This window comes from Nipponia nippon, unplaced genomic scaffold (assembly GCF_047370975.1).
Source record: "Nipponia nippon isolate SJK-2023a ecotype South Korea unplaced genomic scaffold, ASM4737097v1 scaffold_1, whole genome shotgun sequence".
NCBI classification, from domain to species: Eukaryota; Metazoa; Chordata; class Aves; order Pelecaniformes; family Threskiornithidae; genus Nipponia; species Nipponia nippon.
The window spans coordinates 14,647,150-14,665,890 of record NW_028262290.1 but is presented as its reverse complement, the minus strand read 5'-3'; the positions used below and the strand labels follow the sequence as shown (position 1 = coordinate 14,665,890).

Genomic DNA, 18,741 nt, shown 5'->3' with positions numbered 1-18,741 from the left:
ATGTACTGTCTTTGAAACATTTACTTATTTCTGAGTACGGGCAGGCAAACCCCTGGGAAGGGGAATGGCAGCTGCCAAACCTGTTGGTGCAGGCAGCACCCTGACACATCCTGCTGGCAAATGGCTTGATTCCTGAGGGAGCTGGAATTTTTTATATGTTTTATACAATACATAAATTCAATATACAGTTACAGTTTTCATATGAAGAGTATCATTTTTGAAAAGTAATCCTGCCTAAAATTTAAAGTACTTAAATGTAAAAATAACGAATTTATTCATGTGTATGTTCTAGATGCTGAACTTTGGAGTTTAGTACTTTACAGCATCTTTTGTTCTCTGAATATAGCAGCTAGCCATAAAGTGGGTCTATTCTGAAACCTGACTTGTAAAAATAACACTGTGGAGTCACATGTATAATCCCAGAGATTTCACTTCTGAACACAGCAGCTTAGGGCTGAATATAGTGGGCCTTTGGTTTGTTTTTACTTTTGGCTTCATGCTGACAGCCCTGCAACTACACACTAGGACATTTCAGTTAAGCTGGGTTCTTCCATATTTCACCTCTGAAACTGGTTTTATGTACCAAATTATGTCCTCGTGTCTTCCATTCATGCTCTCCATGCACTTACGTAATCTGATGGGGTTACAGAGGTTTACCTGAACCATTCAAGACATAAGAATGTAAAATAGTCCACTGTCCTGAGGGGAGCAAGCAGTATTTTACACAATAAAACTGGGATATATTGCACTGAAATTGCACAAAGGACAGATCTGTTTATTTGCAAAGGTGCTATCTTTATATAAAATTGCTTTTCAGAGCAGAATTGCACATAAAACATTATGGCCATATATTAGTGGAGTCCCTGTTTAGACATCAAAATTGGCACTCCGTTTTCAGAAACACTGAATACCTTTAGCCTCTGGTGAAGAAATGCCAGTTTTCTTTGAAAATAAGGGGGTTTGTTGAGGTGTTCCCATGGCAATAGGTATGTAAATTGTAGTGCAGTATTTGAAATTTTAAAAAATCTATGTCACTTAATCCATCTGTTTACAGAACTCTTCAATCTGGCAAATTTAAAGGACTCGTATGGCAGGCTTTAGATGACAGCTCCTTGAAAATAAACCTTCCCCTGTGTGGAAGCTGCGGCACTTTGAAAATAGACTATTGGGCACAGTAACTTCTGGTGGGCTGGTGCAAGAGGCTTTTGTCTGCCAGTGTTGCTCTGAGCACTACACCAAAGAAGTGCTAACAAGGAAAGTTGGCTATGATGAAAAGGGCAAGAATTTGAAGAAGAGCCAAGACTTGGCATTGCAGTTTGTAGAAAAGTTCTTGGCAGTAGCAGCAGGGTTTTTCCTCCTAAGGAGATGTATCCAGTGTAATCGTTTTTGGAAGTGTCTTTATTTGTAAAGCTTGTGATTTTGCATTTATCTCTCTTGGAGAGCACTATATTCCTGTCTTTGCATTACGCTGGACAAATTATTGAGAGAGGACTGCTGCCTACAATCTCATTGTAGGACCTCACTTTGTGCACTTAAAACTCTACCGTGGATTATATAAAGCAGTAAACATTACAGGCTCAATGTACCTGAAGGACTTTGTGGTGTCTTGCTTTCAGTCTGACCTTGGCTGGGTTCCTGGCCTGCTCCAAAGCGCTGTGAACTGGGAGTCTCGGTAGAAATCTCAATGAGCTTGGGATGGAACTCTGACCACACACAGCAGCTGCGTGGTGGGCACGGCTCTGGGTGCTGGGATGCAGGGGTCTCCGTCACCCGTATGCACAGGGCCAATGGCATCCTGGTTTGTATCAGGAATAGCCTGGCCAGCAGGACTAGGGAAGTGATCATCCTCCTGTACTCAGCATTGAAGAGGCCGCACCTCAAATACTGTGTTCAGTTTTGGGCCCCTCACTACAAGAAGGACATGGAGGTGCTGGAGCGTGTCCAGAGAAGGGCAATGAAGCTGGTGAAGGGTCTGGAGCACAAGTCTTATGGGGAGCGGCTGAGGGAACTGGGGTTGTTTAGTCTGGAGAAGAGGAGGCTGAGGGGAGACCTTATTGCTCTCTACAACTACCTGAAAGGAGGTTGTAGCGAGGTGGGGGTCGGTCTCTTCTCCCTAGTAGCAAGTGATAAGACAAGAGGAAGCGGCTTCAAGTTGTGCCAGGAGAGGTTTATGTTGGATATTAGGAAAAACTTCTTCACCAAGAGGGTGGTCAAGCATTGGAACAGGCTGCCCAGGGAAGTGGTTGAGTCTCCATCCCTGGAGGTATTTAAAGGACGGATAGACGTGGTGCTCGAGGACATGGTTTAGTGGTGGACTTGGCAGTGATAGGTTAACGGTTGGACTCGATGATCTTAAGGGTCTTTTCCAACCTATATGATTCTATGATTCTACCTCTGCATGGCAGCACTTGCCATCTCATTATAGAATCATAGAATCATCAAGGTTGGAAAAGACCCTTAAGATCATTGAGTCCAACCGTCAACCTATCACTGCCAAGTCCATCTATACCATATCTTCAAGCACCGTATCTATCCGTTCTTTAAACACCTCCAGGGACATCCTCTTCTGGAGGAGTTTTCAGACAATTTAATTCTGAGAAGATCCCTACTAGCATGGTCTGCCAAAGAGGTCTGAGAGGGTGTAATGGTTTTGGCTTTCATTCTTGGTACCTCTTCTGGGCCTGGTAAATAGGATTATCATTTACAATCCGAGGTTTCAAGTATGAAGCTGAGCAAATAATTTAATACTATCTTGTCAATTAGCTTTATTAAAGTATTTTTAGACCTGGTTTGTTGAAGTGCGGTTGTCTGTGACAGCATTGTGAAGAGCGTGGTTGCTGTAAGCACATTAACAAGTGGGAACTGAAGGCGACGCGAGGCTATGAAAGGAGTCAGTGTTGCAATGCATACTTGTAAGTTATTTGCAGCTCTGTTTTGCTGTCTGCTGTCGTCAGCAGTGGAAGACAGGAACAGCAGGATTTTGATTTAGGTAGCAGGTAGCTTTAATATTCAGTATTGACTGGCTGCAAAATTCAGGTCTCTGCATTTGACACTGCTAAATATTGCCAGTTGTTAGGAAAACTCTTTCCCCCCCTTTTTTCAGTGTTTTATTCTGTAAGTTAATTTCTGTTTTTAGGGTACAAGTATTCTTTGAAAAGTTACACAACTTGACTTCAAACTAGTGACTTAAATTATACATCACGCGGTCTTATTTAGTATGACATCACTGCAGCAGAGTGAGACAAAACGAGCAGACCTAGCTTAGTGTGAGGCTTGTGAAAGAGACAAATTAATCACTCATTTTGCTGATTATCTGTTCTTCCTTTTGGCTGGAGAAATCAGTGCCCAGCTCTAACCCTTGCAGAATGCTAAAGAGTATCTGTCTTTTTAAACTGATTATGAGCAAATTAGTATTTATAGCTGTTACACCTAAGGCCTTTGTATCGTACAAATTGCCAGTGGCCACTAAAGCTTTTCTACCCTATTCTAGTTCTTCTTCATTTCAGTTAGTAGCAGGGAGTTTGGGGGACCACATATGGTCACTGGTACCAACCCCTTCTGTTTTGAGCGCTGCTTAGGGATTACGGTACACAGCCAGGATCACTTCATTGAGGTTCTGCTCTCCTTCTGATCTTTAAAAGCTGGTGCAGGGAGGAGGTCAGCCTCATAAATTTTCTGCCTGTGCCATCGTCTTCTGCATTCACAAATGATTATTTCAGGTCCGTGTTCTCAAGTGATTTCACTAGCAGAATAAGAGCCAAATCTCAAGTGTAACTGAGCAGCCACTGTTTTGTGCAGATTGCTGCCAGGTCCATCGAGGCCATCAAGCCCAGTCTCCCTGCAATCAAGGAACATTGGTACTATCTGATTAGTCCACAGAGTCCAAATACTGCCACAGTCACAAAATATTACAGGCTTGTAACATAAAGGACTGAAAGCTATGCATTATAAGGTGTCAGGTGGGGAGAAAACTAACCCAAAAGCGTGTGATACCAGAGGAATTGCCAATGCCTTCGATTCCTGCAACAGGAAGAAATTTGAACTGTGAAATTCTCAGGAGGTTGAACGTACCCCATGCTGCAGAGAAACGCAAAACCCACTCCATGGTCCTTGCCAGTCTGACCTCAAAACTGGTGATTGCTTAACTGTTTGACAAGCAAGATAAACCAGTCTAAAAATCTTAAAAAAAAATTATTCCCCCAAGAAAAAATATCCCATTTATGGCTGTGGCCAATCTCCAGTGTTTTACAGGATAGTGGGAAAAGTAGAGAAGCTTGGACATTGTTAGTAAGAAACTTATTAACTCCTAAAGGCAGCCTAGTGAGAGCTTGAAGACTGGGATTTATGTTGTATAAATAAGGCACAACGAACATGCCTCCACTTAAGCCTCTCCATGAAGCTTAGGAAAGGGAAGATCCCTCAGTGTTTGGTGCTGGGACTCTAACCTTTCAATGCACTGGGGTGATGCTTCAGTGCTAATTGAAGGTATCTGAAGGGTACTTTCACTATCTCATGTGACTGAGCTTTAAATGAGAAGATGGAGTAGGTTTGGATAAATATTTATACTGTACACTAGCATATGGTGTTGTTGAAGCAGATGCAATTCAGTCTTAGAATTCTTATCTTATACCAACATGTTAGTGATTGTAGAAAAGCATAAATTACACGAGTTACCATCTGTTTTCAATTACAGCATGAAAACACTGAGGCAGGTTGGTATTTTCCTTTAGCTGTGTTATCAGCTCGCTGCTGAATTTGATAATTACATTAGAATGAATTCAGAATGAGTGTATTTGGTAATGTGAACACTCAAAAAAAGTTGCTGACACAGTGCTTTCATAGCTTGTCCATAAATAGAGAAGCAGCAGAGCTAAATGCGCATAGCACTGTGTGCGATGAATGCTGCTACTGTAGGGCTTGAATATAGATGGATATATAAGTTTCAAGCATGTCTCCGTAAATGAGTGCCTCATTTTCTGATAGTATTTAATTATAAACTATAACATAAAGGTCCATTCTCCCCCATAGAAATGTGGAAGCTGTTTTCAAGCACCTATGGCATTAGAGAAATCTAATTTTAATAAATCAGATTTGATATTTTACCATAAAATCAACTCTGGTTTTGCAAAACCAAAGAAAATTCAAACAAGTTGTAGCTCTGTCTTTCACTTTATGCAGCTGTAACCAGAACCTCAGATTTTATGTGCTGCTACCCATCACAGAGATTGGAGAGAGTGAGCTGAGAAGAGTAGCTGTTAGCCTTGAACATCTCGTAAGTCATGCTCAAGAAGAGTGGTTGTCACATTAGGACGTGTTAAGAGCATAGTAAGAACATAATGGTCAACAGTGTGGATGCTATTTTTTTTTCATTTGATCTTTAGTAGTAGAAATCTTTCTAAAAGACTGAAGAAAAAATTAGTAAGGCAGCTGTGTTAGTCAGTAGCATGATGATTCAATAGAAGTTGGAAGAGATCAAATATTTGTGAATGTGAAAATACTAATTTCTGCCATTGACATGAAAAATGGATTAGTGGCTGGTTGTCCTTGACAACTGTTTAACAGCATGTATAGCAGTCACCGTATTTTCCCGATCAATGCATGAATCTGTGCCTGGGTGTTTCTACTCTGTACCTGCCTCCTCTTTTTGGTCTGTGGTCATCATTTGCTCAAGGAATTTGCTGGTGAGCTGTGGTGATGCCTCTGTAACTGTCCCAAAGTTTCCAGTGGGTGTGTTTAATTAACCTCAATGAGTAGTTCCCATTTTTTTTACAGTGAGTCCTGTTACCACTTTTCAGTAGGTTGGACCTACACTAAAACCCTGGTAGTCTAACTATACTGGGATTATTGCCATCGAAATTATGATAGTAACATAGTTCTGTGAGTGCTGGGCAGCAGGCTCCATCACACCCATCTCCTCTTGTCTGAGAGTTTTGTGAATTCAGCTCTCTCACCAACTAGGGACTTTTCTTACTGAAGGAAAACATGATTTTGGGAGGGGCATTGTGTGTCACTGCCAAAACTTTGGTTGCCAAAAGGAGACAAAGTTTGGCAAATCACTCCTTTGCTTTCATTACAGAATACTACTAGTGCAACAACAGAGTCCTTATGGCCTTGATCATCCTTTGCATTAGCACAGTGTCTCTAGGTTGATGGAAATCATGAAATGTTTTCTCAGCAGTCCCCCTTTCCCTTTCGTCATTGGGAATCCCAGTGCAGCACTGGATGAGCTGCAAATCTCTTCTGCCCCTTTGCTGCACCAGCTACTCAGTCTGCTTTATTCCTCTTCCGTGGTGGAAGCCCTGTCATTGTTGGACCTCTCTGGGTGACAGGAGACTATCTTAGAGACACTGTACCACTGGCCTGCTGGTGGAACCTGCCCCGTGGTGGCCACATGGAAGACAATTTGGATTTGGATTCTCTTCTTTACCCTGTCACAGACTCTGTGCAACTATGCTGACTGTTTTCGTACCAGAATACATAGATATTCTTGTAAAGTACTGTGGGATTAGACAGATGGAAAATGCCAACAAATCTGACATAATAAAAAATTTTGATGAGTAGATCCATTTTCATACCAGTACAAATTAATAAAACTCCAGGTTTGTAAAGTTTCCTTGTGTTTCCTGGGGCTGTGGTTCACAGTGTATGGTTTCGGTTTCCCATTCTCAGAGCAACACGTAGATTCAAATTTACAGGCTGGACCTACCGACTCCTGCGCAGCAATGTTATGTTGGCACAGGCTCTGCTGAGATTCAAAATTCAGTCTGTACAACTGTTCTCTTGCTAAGCCACCCTCCTCCTCCTGACGAGGAATTTGTGTTTGCATCAACTCCAGATACTTTCTTTGCGACATACCACCCTGACATCCCTGCCCAGGTTGTAACTGTTGGGGGTGAGTAGAGGCTTTCTACTTCCAATGCCACTGTATTCCAGTCTCTGCTAGTCTTTACCAAAATTCTCCTCTGTTTTGCTCTGTTTTCCACTAACAAGCCATTAGACTCTAAGTATGACATTCTGGTTCTTTTAAAGCCATGATAAAGCTCTATTGGTCTTCAGACATGTCAAAATTTCATCCTACATTCCTACTTTTTTTGGTGGGTCTCCATTTCTCTGCTTGTTTCCTTGGTTTGCCTTGCTTCTTTCCCCACAGAACTGTTTAAGGATCAGTTTGTTTTGAAGGCATCTCTTCCGAGGCCCCAGTACTTCTGTTGAAGTTGTTTTGGATGGTTAAGTGAACTCCACCCTTGTGCAGATGTCTCTGAGTGCACAGTCACCACCAAGGAGACGGGTTGCAGGACTGCACTCGCTTCGATGGACCGTGGGCTTCTGTTCTTCTGAGTCAGTGGACATAAAATCACCTAAAAAAATCAGCCAGCTTTATATTGGACTAGAGACTAGGTGTTTGCTGTGGCTATCAGGGACTGTTATATGACAAAGAAATCAAAACTCTGCGTGTAAAGAGTCACCCCCCTGAAGGATAGAAAATATGGGAAAGACCCATTCCCGTGCAGATGGGCAGCGCAATGCTCAAACATCACTCCAGCAGGGTGTAAACCGCAAACTACACACACAAAATACAACAGAGAAAAAATCTTTTTATGATTTTCAGTCCTGTTTTTGAACAACAGGACCCATGTTAGTCACTATGGAAAAAGGAATTAAGGTAGCAGGAATTCCTGTGTAAAATATAAAAGGAGTAGGTTTAGCTTTTTGAGCATAAATTTCACCTTTAATAGTGAACTTCCTTTTTTTCCCCCCTAAACTTATAGGACACAGGTTTAGCAAGGTTTTACTTGCTTATCCTAAACCTGAATTTTGGCCTGCAGAACAGTACTACATGTCCAGTAACTCTGTGTGATTTTTTCTAAAGACTCTTTTAACAGAGAGAGTTTTACTGGGCAATAAAATGGCTTTTTTTTTTTCTTTACAACAACTGAAACCTTATGCAAATGCAGAAAGTTTCATAATACCTCAGAGCTCTTTCTTCTGCATTTACAGCAGTGTAGTTGACATTAGAATTGAACTTGTTTGTAGGCCCATCACCTAAAATGCTGTTGGGCAACAAGTGACCTACTGTGCTTGTGTCTGTACATTGGCTCCTTCTCATCAACAGCAAATACAAATCAGAAAAAAAAATTGTCTGCAGGCTTGTACTTGGACATCAGTGTGTTTTTTTAAATTTAGTCACATTATTTTAATAAAAAGTAGGTTTAAAAATCCTTTTTGGGTAAGTGGTGTTTTATGGCAGGATAATCCAGATATCCGAACACCCTGCATTTATGAAAGTGTTTTCTTGATTGTTTCTGAAGTCTTACAGCTGTAGCCATTCAGAAAGAGAGAAAGCAGTCTTGGTTTCAGCTGCACTGTAAAACAGGGCTGTGCTTGTGTTTTGATACAGCTTCCAAATTCCAGCATGGTCTATAGCCCATTGAACGGCGAGATTTAGTGCCAGCCAGAACAGCTGGGACCTTACCCTTGCTTGAGCTTTCTTAGGCTATTGCAGGTCACTCTTAGGTAGTCCAGACTCTCTAAAGAGAGGACTGTAATCTGAAAAACTTATCCCACTGCTGGATTGCTGCAGAATGGCTGAAACCTTAAAAAGAATATCCTAAGTGTCTATAAAAAAGGCATAAAATTAGAGGCCAGTACAGCAAAATGCTGGCATTTTGAATTGCTTTTACTCTCAATTGAGGATGAAAAACATTTTGTATTATTAGGTTTAGTTGCAGTATCCATTTCACTTGAAGCCTTGAAGGGTTCCTCAGATGCTGTTGGGTTTACAGCATCGTGGCTATCGCGGGTCTCTGCCCCGAGCGCTTCGGGGATGCTGCTGCTCCCCGGCTGCCTACCTTACAGACCCTTCCCCGCACTTCTCCCTGTCTTTTCTTGTTGCTGCTCAAGACACAAGCTGGCTTCCTTTCATGATATAAGTGAATGATTCGGCAAACATGTTGCATTAAAGCCAAGGCTCTGTTTGGCTACTCAAACACATGGAAAAACAATTGCACTTTTGTCTGTGCAAACAGAGAGCAGCTGTTTGTCTCAAATGGCGCAGACCATTCCTGCTCATTACGGTCTTGGTAACGGAGGGTGCTGAGGGTGCCCTGCATGGATCTGACTGCCCTTGTAACGCCCTTGTTTGGGCTGGTTTGGGCACTATTTTTAACTAATATGGGCCCTAAACAAACTGCATTTAGTTAGTTTATATTTGACCTTGTAAGTAAAGTGATATATAGTTTTTAAGTTCTTTATTCATTATGTGTGTTTTTCTTTTAGCAACTCTAGTTTAGGTATAGATATACCAGAAAAAAAAAAGAACACTGAAAGGCCAACCCAAGCATAAAAAGAAGTTATTTTTAAGTGAAGACTCCCATGTTCTGTCTGCTACTGATGCAGTGTTTCACCCAGAGCCACCTTTAGCCATTCGAGTTATTTAACATTTTCATTTTGTAGTAGGTATCAAATTGCAGTATACAATAAAAGTGCTTATAAAGTTAAGCATGCAGTCACTGGTTTGCTTTCCTGACATGGCCCAGCCCAGCTCGGCTTTACCTGTGGGTATTTCTCACTGGGACTCAGATTAAGTCAGTCATTTTACACACCAATTCCCAATTAGGGCCATGAAAAGCAGTGACCTATATTTCCCTATTCCCTATTTATGGAAGGTTTGCATTTCAGGGTATTAGGTCCTTACTGTTATTTTGCATTTCAGGGTATTAGGTCCTTACTGTTATTACCCTCCAGGTATCTACAGATAGCTTTAATTTACCTACGTGAGTATTTCCCGGTTGCTGTATCAGCATTTGTCTGGCTGCTCAGTCAATCCGCTGGGGAAACTCTGCCGCTGCAGAGCCGAGACTTGCGTGCAGACCGAAAGCCGCCCACCCCAAAAGAAGACTTGTTCTCATGGCTATTAGGTCAGCTCTTCTCCCCCTCTAATTTGTCCACTCTGTTTGTGGGGTTTGCGCAGCAATGGTTTCATTCTATTCCTGGTGAAAAAGAGAGACTGAAATTCCCATTGATTCTCATCAGTGGGGAGGGAGGGGGAGACTATCTGAATCAATGATGAGGCCCTTTGAGAATATATGACTTTATTTTATATTATGTGACTTATTACATTATAAGATATATTTTATTTCATTACATGTATTTATTGATTTTTTATATTATGTAGTTTTTATATTATGTTCTTTAATTTCTGGTTTTTTTTCAGTTAGAGACCCGTGAGTTTGGAATACTATAAAAAATTCAGCTCCTTTTAAAAAAAAAAAAAAAAAAAAGTATGTAACAAATGTATGCAATGAAAGTATGTAATGAAGCCTTGCTCAGGCAAACCAACCGCGTACCAGACCACAGCCACAGATCAAGATGGAGAGCCAGAATTACACACTTACATTTGTAATTCTGTAAATGGAGTTGGTTTTCTCTGGTATGCATCGTACCGTGCTCTGCTGGGACGCAGCTTCTAGCCCGCTGATGGGACAGCGAGCCAGCTTAACACCGGTGTAAACATTGAACAAGAAATGCATCCCTCTAGAGAGAAAATCCTGTGTTTATGCAAGACCTGGATACTTGCCTACTCCCACACCACCCACTCTACAGCCAGTTACACATTTGCTAGAGGTATTTACAGAGCTGAACGCACAGCTGCAATTTATTCTGTTTCATCCAGTAACCTCAATTATGTAGAAAAGGACATTGCATGATTTTTTAACCTTCCGGTGACATGCAGTAGGTTTTGAATTGTTAGATTCCAGCTTTGATTTACTAATCCTAGCAAGATTGCATGAATTCTTTAAAAAAAAAAAAAAAAAATCTAACTAGAAACATAACTTTTAGGACCTCTGATTTTCATCTCTTTTCCTCATTCCAGCGTGACAATGTAAAGCTTAGCAGAGTGGGAGCAAATACTTCAGTGCTGCCTGTGTTTGCTTTTATTTAGAAGGTTAGTCTTGTGTCTTAGGCTCTTCTGTGGCAGCACGATCAGCATCTCTGTGGCCTGGGCTCTTTGCTGAGCACGAGGATTCCTCTGCTTTATGGCTATGGGTTACCTATTAAAGCAGAAGAGCCCCTGTATCAGCGTAAGTGCAGGTTGTGAGTGTAAGGGTCTAAAAGAAGAAGTCGAGCCCTGTGCCCTCTTTCCTCCACCAAGTGTTGTTCTCTCGCCTCAGATTTCTCTGCACTTGTTCCTTCTACCCTAACATCCATCTTGCCATTGATTTCACTGGGACTTTAAGTTATCTGAAAACTTAAGCTGCAGTTTACTGATCTCAGTGTAAGGTGCTGCCAGAAAGGTTGATCCTATCTTCACCTCCTTTTCATCTCCCTCTTTGCCTCCAACCAGATACGTATCTATTCCCTTCTTCCTCCAAGCATGTCAGGCACATCAGGGAACTTATTTTGCCTGGAGACAAGTCCTTTCATTTATTTATTTTTGCTGGCACAAGATGAAAAGGGAGCGGTGCCTGGCTTTGGCGCATTGCTCCCCAGAGCCAGTGCAAAGGGACAGGAGCAGCTCTTGGGAGTGCAGGCACCAAGCCCTGCGACGAACCCTCCTCCCCTTTGGAAGCGGTTTGATGTCTGGATCCACAGAGTCCTTGGCAATTCAGGCTGAGCGTATCCCTTTCTGCCGGCAGAGAGGGTTGTGGGGTCCCAGATCAGGTTACTGCTCCAGCTTTTAATAAACAAACCTTTTTCCCACCTTTCTTTTTGAAAAGTAAGATTCGTTCTTTGCACCCTAAGGAGAGGGAAACCTCGTTCCCTGGTGTTGTCACTGAGGGTTTTGTGTACAAACCCGTGGCGTGGTGTGTGAGGCAGAAGGTGATGATGTGGTAATGAGCTCGGAAGATTTATTCAGGAGATCTAACAACCAGCAGGGCAAACCTGTGTGGTTACCCGCTTGTAAATAGCTCCTTTTTAAATGGTAACTGCAATAAAAAGCAGAAACAGCGTAATTTTTTGTTCCTCTGTGACACAGTAACAGTCTTAGATAGGAGTAAGGGTTTACTTTCACTCATTTCTCAAGTCCTTCATATTTCATATTTCAATTAGACTTAATGATGCCTTGATTTCCATCTGTTTGCTTGAGAGCACAGCGGTGCTCGGGAGGCGGGAATGGGAGCCGCGTTCCCAGCATCCCCAGAGGAGCAAGGGGAATGTGTGTGGGGGAAATCCCATTGGAAGCATAACTCTTCTTTTAAAATGCTGGAAGCTTGGCTGTCCCCTTCCTCCTTGCTGAAGGCTGGAAGGCTGTGTTTCAGATGTTACGTTCTTGTAGCACCTGAGCCTTCTCCAAATTTTGCTGAAATCTGTCAGCAAGACAAGAAAAGCCAAAGCAGATATATCGCCTTTTTAAACAAGTGATGGCAAAGAATATCTTTCCTTTTTTTGCTTTGCTTTCTCCTTCTCAGTTTCAGCAGTTCAGTAACCTTCACAGGTGAGAGCTGTGGCCATACCACAGGAATCAACCAGTAAGTTTTCTATCTTAGAACTGGCCCAGAGTTCTAAAAAGTATCTATAGAAGAGCTTGATTTTTTGGGTGTTCTGCTTCAGACATCTCCAGGTCACTGGCAATTGCAAAATGTTAATCCTTCAGCCCCAATTCGCATGAGCACCTGTAAGGAAGGGTTCTTACTGACAGCATGGCCTGATATTGAATAGAAATGAGGATCTCACAGGTCTCTCATGCAGATTACACATAAAAAAATAGATGGTTTTGCTAACCACATGTGAAGAACCTTTCCTCCAGAAGATCGCAGTGAGTTTCAGAATACCATAATGAAATGATTATAAGCTTGAGCTACTCAAACTGGCCAGCTGATCCTTGTCCCTGTAGGATTAGTAGGACATAAAAAAAGCATTTATTTATAATTATTGTAACAGAAATGTAAGCAGGCTGCTTCTGTAATGGATTTCATTTTAATTGTCATTAGCAAGAAGAAAAGCAAAACCACTAACATTGGACTATTCTTTTCTTTTTGAAATAGTTATATTGTCAATTCTGGTATCATTTTTATTCTGTAAAATTGTCAAAATACACTTTTCTTTAGACAGCTCTGAAAGAAGTTATACTTAGAAGCTTTTATTTTAGTTCTTAGGAAAATTGCAGAAGAACTTTCCAGGGTTGAAAATAACTCCTACATTTGCCTGAATTCATCCTTTCTATTTGATGCTAATAAGGTTTTAAAAAAAAGACCAAAAAGAAACCAATACATTTTTCCATGTATTTTGAGAATGGCTTGTCTTAAAGTAAAAATTATCTGTGTGACTTTGGCATCACATCAGATGATAAGAAGAAATAATAGTCAAGAGAGCGTGTCCTAAATTATCCGATGTACAAATTACTAACAGAGCAAAGGGTTAAATGCAGTCTGTCTCATGGTGGATGATTGAGCCAGCCCTGATTTGCACACAGCTCTCCCGACAACTGCGTGTTTCTGTGCGATGTGCTGATAACTTTTGAAGTCCCTTGGTTTCAAAGGGATCTGCTTTGCAGCAGGATGTGGCCCTGGTTTGAGCTGCCAGCTGCTAGAAATCTGTTTCAGATCTGTGCAGAGTCCAGGGGTGAAATCCTGGCTGCTCCGCAGCAAAAGATGAGTGTAAGGGTGGATTTCACTCTCTCTCTCCATTGCTTTGTAAGATTTTCCTTCATGCAGTTGCCACATGCACAGTAATATTCGCACCTTCAATGGAAATGAATTGGTGGCAATGTTTTCAGCATCTTCTTACACTAACAGCTGATGCCAGAGCAGCTATCAGTGTCAAACAGCCTGTGAAAACCTTGACGTTTGGTTGACCTTGGTGCTGTTGGAGGAGAAAACTCAAGTGTACTGGTAGAGACTTTGTGCTTTGCAGTCTTAGACCCTGAATGGTCGCATTACTGCTCAGGTAGCTGGGTAAAATATCAGTACTGCTGAAAAACAGTATTTTTGCCACTATCTTTAATGTGTCATTGCATAATCTAGCTTCGTATTCAAGAATTTCAAGCCTACATTGTGTTTGGCAGCATTGACTTCTTTGGTACCTATTCAATCTGTATTTGTAATAGTGTTTATACTCTCTTTCTTAAAGAGAAGTTAGCAAAAAAAAAAAAAAGCAGAGTAGATTCCAGACACTGATCCTGACACCGAAATGTGAATGATAAATCCATTGAGAATTAGAGCCTTAACCCACTGAGATGGGGCGCACGCGTTTGCTGCTGTGGAGAAGGGCAGGCCTGCAGCCACCCCAGCCACGCTGCCTCCTGCATGCTGGTGCCGGCATTTGTGTTCCTCTTCATCTCACGCTTTTTTTAAAATGTATGCCAAAATAAAGTGACTGGGTAATCATGGTCTTACTCTACTGTTTTGAAATACATTATCTGTTGACTCTGCGTAGCTGTTTTACTTGCTTTGTGAGCAATGGTGAATGGTTGCGCTCACTGCATCTGTAAATTTAAATGCTTTTTTAGGGCTGTCTCAAAGAACTTTGCAATCATCACTTAAGCCAAATTCTGCCGTGGGAATTTCCAGCTCTTTGTGATCTTTCACAGCACCCTTCTAAAAAGTGTGCCTAGAAAAAGAAAGGAAATTTTTAAAGGATTTTTTTTATATATATTAAATTGAAAAAAGTCCGAGAAGCAAGACCTGGCTCCACAAGGACAAGTGACTAAAGCCTACAGTGCAAAAAGCGTCTGAATATCTGAGGATCCAGGCTAACTGCCTATGCTCAAATATTATTCCTGCAGCATTCATAAACATTAAGGTCATCCTGAGGCAGAATGCTAAGTAAGAATTAGTGACAGATATGCAATATTTTTATTCAATAATTGGCTTTAAGGCAGTTGTGCAATTCCACGCCCATGCCTGCAGCCGGTCTCTGACATCCCTCGCAAGCATCCTGCAGTCATCCTCACCGCAGCTCCCGATCGGCACGCGCTCAGCCGCCCGGCCCCGGTGCAGGCAGCCCCCTGCGAGGGAGCGGGGCTTTGGCTTGGCCGGCGGCCAGTTCTCCTGGCAGGAAAATCCGGGTGTGTGGATGTACACCTCCAGGGCAGCTTGGCAAGACCAAGGCAGGGCTGGCAGCGAAAGCTTGCCGTAGAGGAAAGAGCAATAACCAGTGAGGGGGAGGAAGGGTTGTACAGCTCCAAGAACAGCACAATCCTGATATTGGCCATTAAACCTTATGGTAAGTAATTATAATTCCTCTTCTCGCCATCTTCAGTTTGATGCTACATGGCATGACAAATCTTTGCTAACTTCTTTAAGCGATAGGTTCCCAGATCCTTTCTGTTCAAATATAAGTCCAAAGTTGAAGTTTTCCTTTTCCTGGGAACACCTGGATTTGGTTAAATCTTCTGTATGTGCCAGTGAAAGCCCGCAGAAAGACGGAGGTGCCTTTTCTGCTATCCCTGCTTCTGTGAGCTGCTGTATGCTAGGGTGGGAAATTAAACTACTTAACAATAAATGTTTATTACAGTAACATTTAAATATTTGAAATTAATTAAGGGAGTCTTTTCATTTCAGCGTTACTTTATTTAACTGTTATTGTTTCTGTGGTTTTTAGATCGCCACATCCTGACCAACAAAATGGTTGGAATTTATTCTGGGCATTGTCATTTCTTGAAGTCTGAGGGATAAAAATGGATGCTTATCTCCTGTGAAGCTCCTTGGAGAGCTATGAGGAAATGAGCAATAAAAGGCTCTTTGAGGCTCTTTTAACTTTAGTTTATTATCTATTATAGTTACTGATGCGTGGAAACCAACAGAGAAATTTTACATGTTTATAGTTACAAAGCCCTTAACAGCTGTATCTATGAGCTGAGCACTTACAGCTTTTTGAAATGTGTTTTTATAAATGTAACATTAAATTGTCAGGATTTTGTAAACCAGTCTCCTTAAGCAAAATTCCTGAAATAATAACATGTGGGTTGATGCACTCAGTCAGGGCTGGTTTGTGGCTACTCATTTGCTCTCACTCCTTTTGTAACTAACTCCACCAAGAGAGCAACGCACGATGTTGGCTTGTTTGGGGCAGGGTTGATGATGGCCAAACTGCATGAAGCAGTGCTGCGTTTCGTTTCCCCTTCCTGGACGCTGCTCTGGATGGAAAACTGGGCTGGGGAGAGCAAAACAGGGTGAGTTGAGGGCACTCAGCGCACTGAAGGGCCCAGGACTGTGAAAACCTCTCTCCCCTCATCACGACTGGAGGACGCAGTGAATGGCTCCACATTTCTTTATCCCTGAGGGAGCCGGGTCTGGAATTTGCAGAGACTCAGCCCTTGGGGGCACTGGCCAAGCAATGGCCATGGAGAAAGCTTTCTGCCCCCAGGGTGACTGGCTCTTTATTATCATATCCTGTTCCTCACAGGTCTTTTCATGTAATTTTAGGACAGAAGTACTCCATTCTGTGCCTTGTTCTCCTCTCTACATTTCTCTTCTCATCTGGCTCGGGTGGACTTTTTGCATCTAATCCTACCCACTGGAAATGGTGAAACTAATAAGCCATTTGGATCCAGTGCAAAGGCCGGCACACAGGGGACTGCTCTCAGCCTGTACGCATTGCTGATTAATAACACTGCCAAGGGCATACATTAAAACAAACAGATCGAGAACGCAGACGTGTCAACTCTTGTCTTTTGCGTAAGAAATTCACTCTTTGGCATCCAGATTGCTGTTCACTGCTGCGGTGCCTGTGCCATCCGCATTTACACCATTGCAGCCCTGGTACGAGTGGCTGGCCGCTCTGGAAAGTCTGTTCTTCTGCCAGGGACGTTCCCCGGAGGCCCCTGAATGCCCCTGATGTGATCCAGCATGCAGATTTATCCATCACACACTTGCATGCCTATCCCTGGCCAAACACGAGTCCCATGCACTGGGATTCCAGTAACTCAAGAGGTCTGAGAATATGCAGCAGTAAAACAAGGGTCAGCCATTCAACTTCCAAAAATTGCATTAAGCCAGAAGAGACAATGTTATTTCTGCAGGTCTGTTTTAAATCAACCCAAATATTATTCTGGAGCCAGAGCTATAATTCAGTAAAACTTGATACAATCTTGGAAAGCCATAGAAAGCATTAGGAAATACCACTGGGAGTTGAGAGACCTATAGATACTGCAAAAATCTGCATTTTAAACTAAATAGACCTGCCTTTTAAATACTAATCAAAGCACACTGCAGAGGATGATGGGTTACCTTTTCAACCAAAATCCTTAAAATTCAGAAGGTTTTGTCTGCATGTAAAAGCTGAGCTGTTTTCCTAATGCTACTTGCAGCTGAAATATAGCATATGAATGTATAGGAAAGATACATCCGTACTGCTATGGAAGTTGGCTAAGTGGTATTGCTGATTGCCATACTTTGGTGATCGTTTAAGCTACTGGTAAGGCTGATGTCCAGGATCTTCAGCTGTGCAGAGGAGTTTGAAGCGGTAAGGTGCAAGAGAGGGGTCTGCCCTCCCTTCAGGGGCTGCTGCTGCCGCTGTTTCTGCGCAGAGGCTCTAAGGAGCAAAGATTAAAACCATCGGTTGCATTTTTGACGAAATGTTACATTTTTGGATTGGCTTTGCTTCCTCTTTGCTTTCCTTAAATGGAACATCGATAGCTACAGTCTGTACATTTTGCACAAATATGAATTGAGTTTCACCACACGTTTTACTTGAGAAGGAAGGTAGCTGATGCACAAAAGTTAAATGACTTGGCTTGTGAGAAAATCTGTTTTAGAGCTAGCAGTGGAAGACACCAGAGCTGTTTCCCACCTCTTCTGCATACATTTCTGTGTTGTGTTTCTGCCTAAATAGGAAAGGTAAAAATATAAAATGAAGCGTGAAAATTTCTAGTGATACTCACTTCCTAGCTTCTTTCATACAGACTCAAGATCACTTATGAGTAAGACAGCCTTCTGGTGAATGTATTGTTTTCACTGAAACATCAGGATGATATTATTGTTGCTTTAGGCTCCATACTTTTATCATTAAAAGCACAGATCTAGACACTACACATTTTTGGCCTTTTTACCAAATACTGTAATATTATGATTAGATACAGAGAAGGCTTAATGTTTTTGAGGAATCAGTATTGTTATATTTCTTTCCCTCGTCAGTTTTTCACAATGTTGATGTGACTTTTTCTCTGGTTAACTCTTTTAAGATATGCAGTGGCGTTAGTCAGAATATTTCCATCAAGACTTTTTGGACAGAAAATGGCCTCTGATGATACAAGACTTCGAATTTGTTATGGCTTTTAAAAACAAAATAGTAGCATATTTGAAATTAATTAATGAGCCATACTTGCTGAAGAAAACCAAAAACTGTTCACATGAAAAGTAAAAAAAACCCTCAATCTGTGTAGGAGTATCTCCTGGAAATGGCAGTGACGTTTTTATCTGTCCTAGTACTGACTTCAACTTCCATGATATTATTTCCTAGAATTTGGATCCTTTGGGTTCATGTTGTACCAGTGGAGGTTCTGGCACTGAATCTAGTGAAGTCATCATCCAGACATTGCCCTGAGCCGGGAAACATGATGTGTATTTTTACTGTGACTACCAAGAGCTGTCTAAAATGGTTTCTATGGAAGTGTTTAAGACTGACTAAGGATAACAGACTTTTTGCAATGGCCGGAGCTGTCTTGTCCCATGTTATTTGCAAAGCACCACTGATATCAGAAAATATCATTGTTATAAGAGAAATGTCATTGTTATGAGAAAAATTATTGATGTAGGACTTCATATTTCCACAGATTTGAAAGTTGAAGTGATATTTCAA

General features: G+C 41.7%; 1 protein-coding gene across 4 annotated transcripts in view; it reads left to right on the top strand.

Annotated features, from left to right (window-relative positions):
- The window catches only part of DEPTOR (DEP domain containing MTOR interacting protein), a 75,423-nt gene that overhangs the window by 55,330 nt on the left and 1,352 nt on the right, over window positions 1-18,741 (top strand). Inside the window, exon 10 of one of the 4 annotated variants that reach the window (XM_087747041.1) lies at window positions 6,836-6,898. The exons of 1 other annotated variant lie outside the window; for it this stretch is intronic. In XM_087747041.1, coding sequence (XP_087603167.1) covers window positions 6,836-6,883 — 48 coding nt within the window. In that variant the 3' untranslated portion in view covers window positions 6,884-6,898. Of the gene's footprint in view, window positions 1-1,054; window positions 1,315-6,076; window positions 6,718-6,835; window positions 6,899-18,741 lie in introns of those variants that run through there. 2 more of the 4 variants (XM_087747049.1, XM_087747057.1) reach the window with 2 other exon arrangements.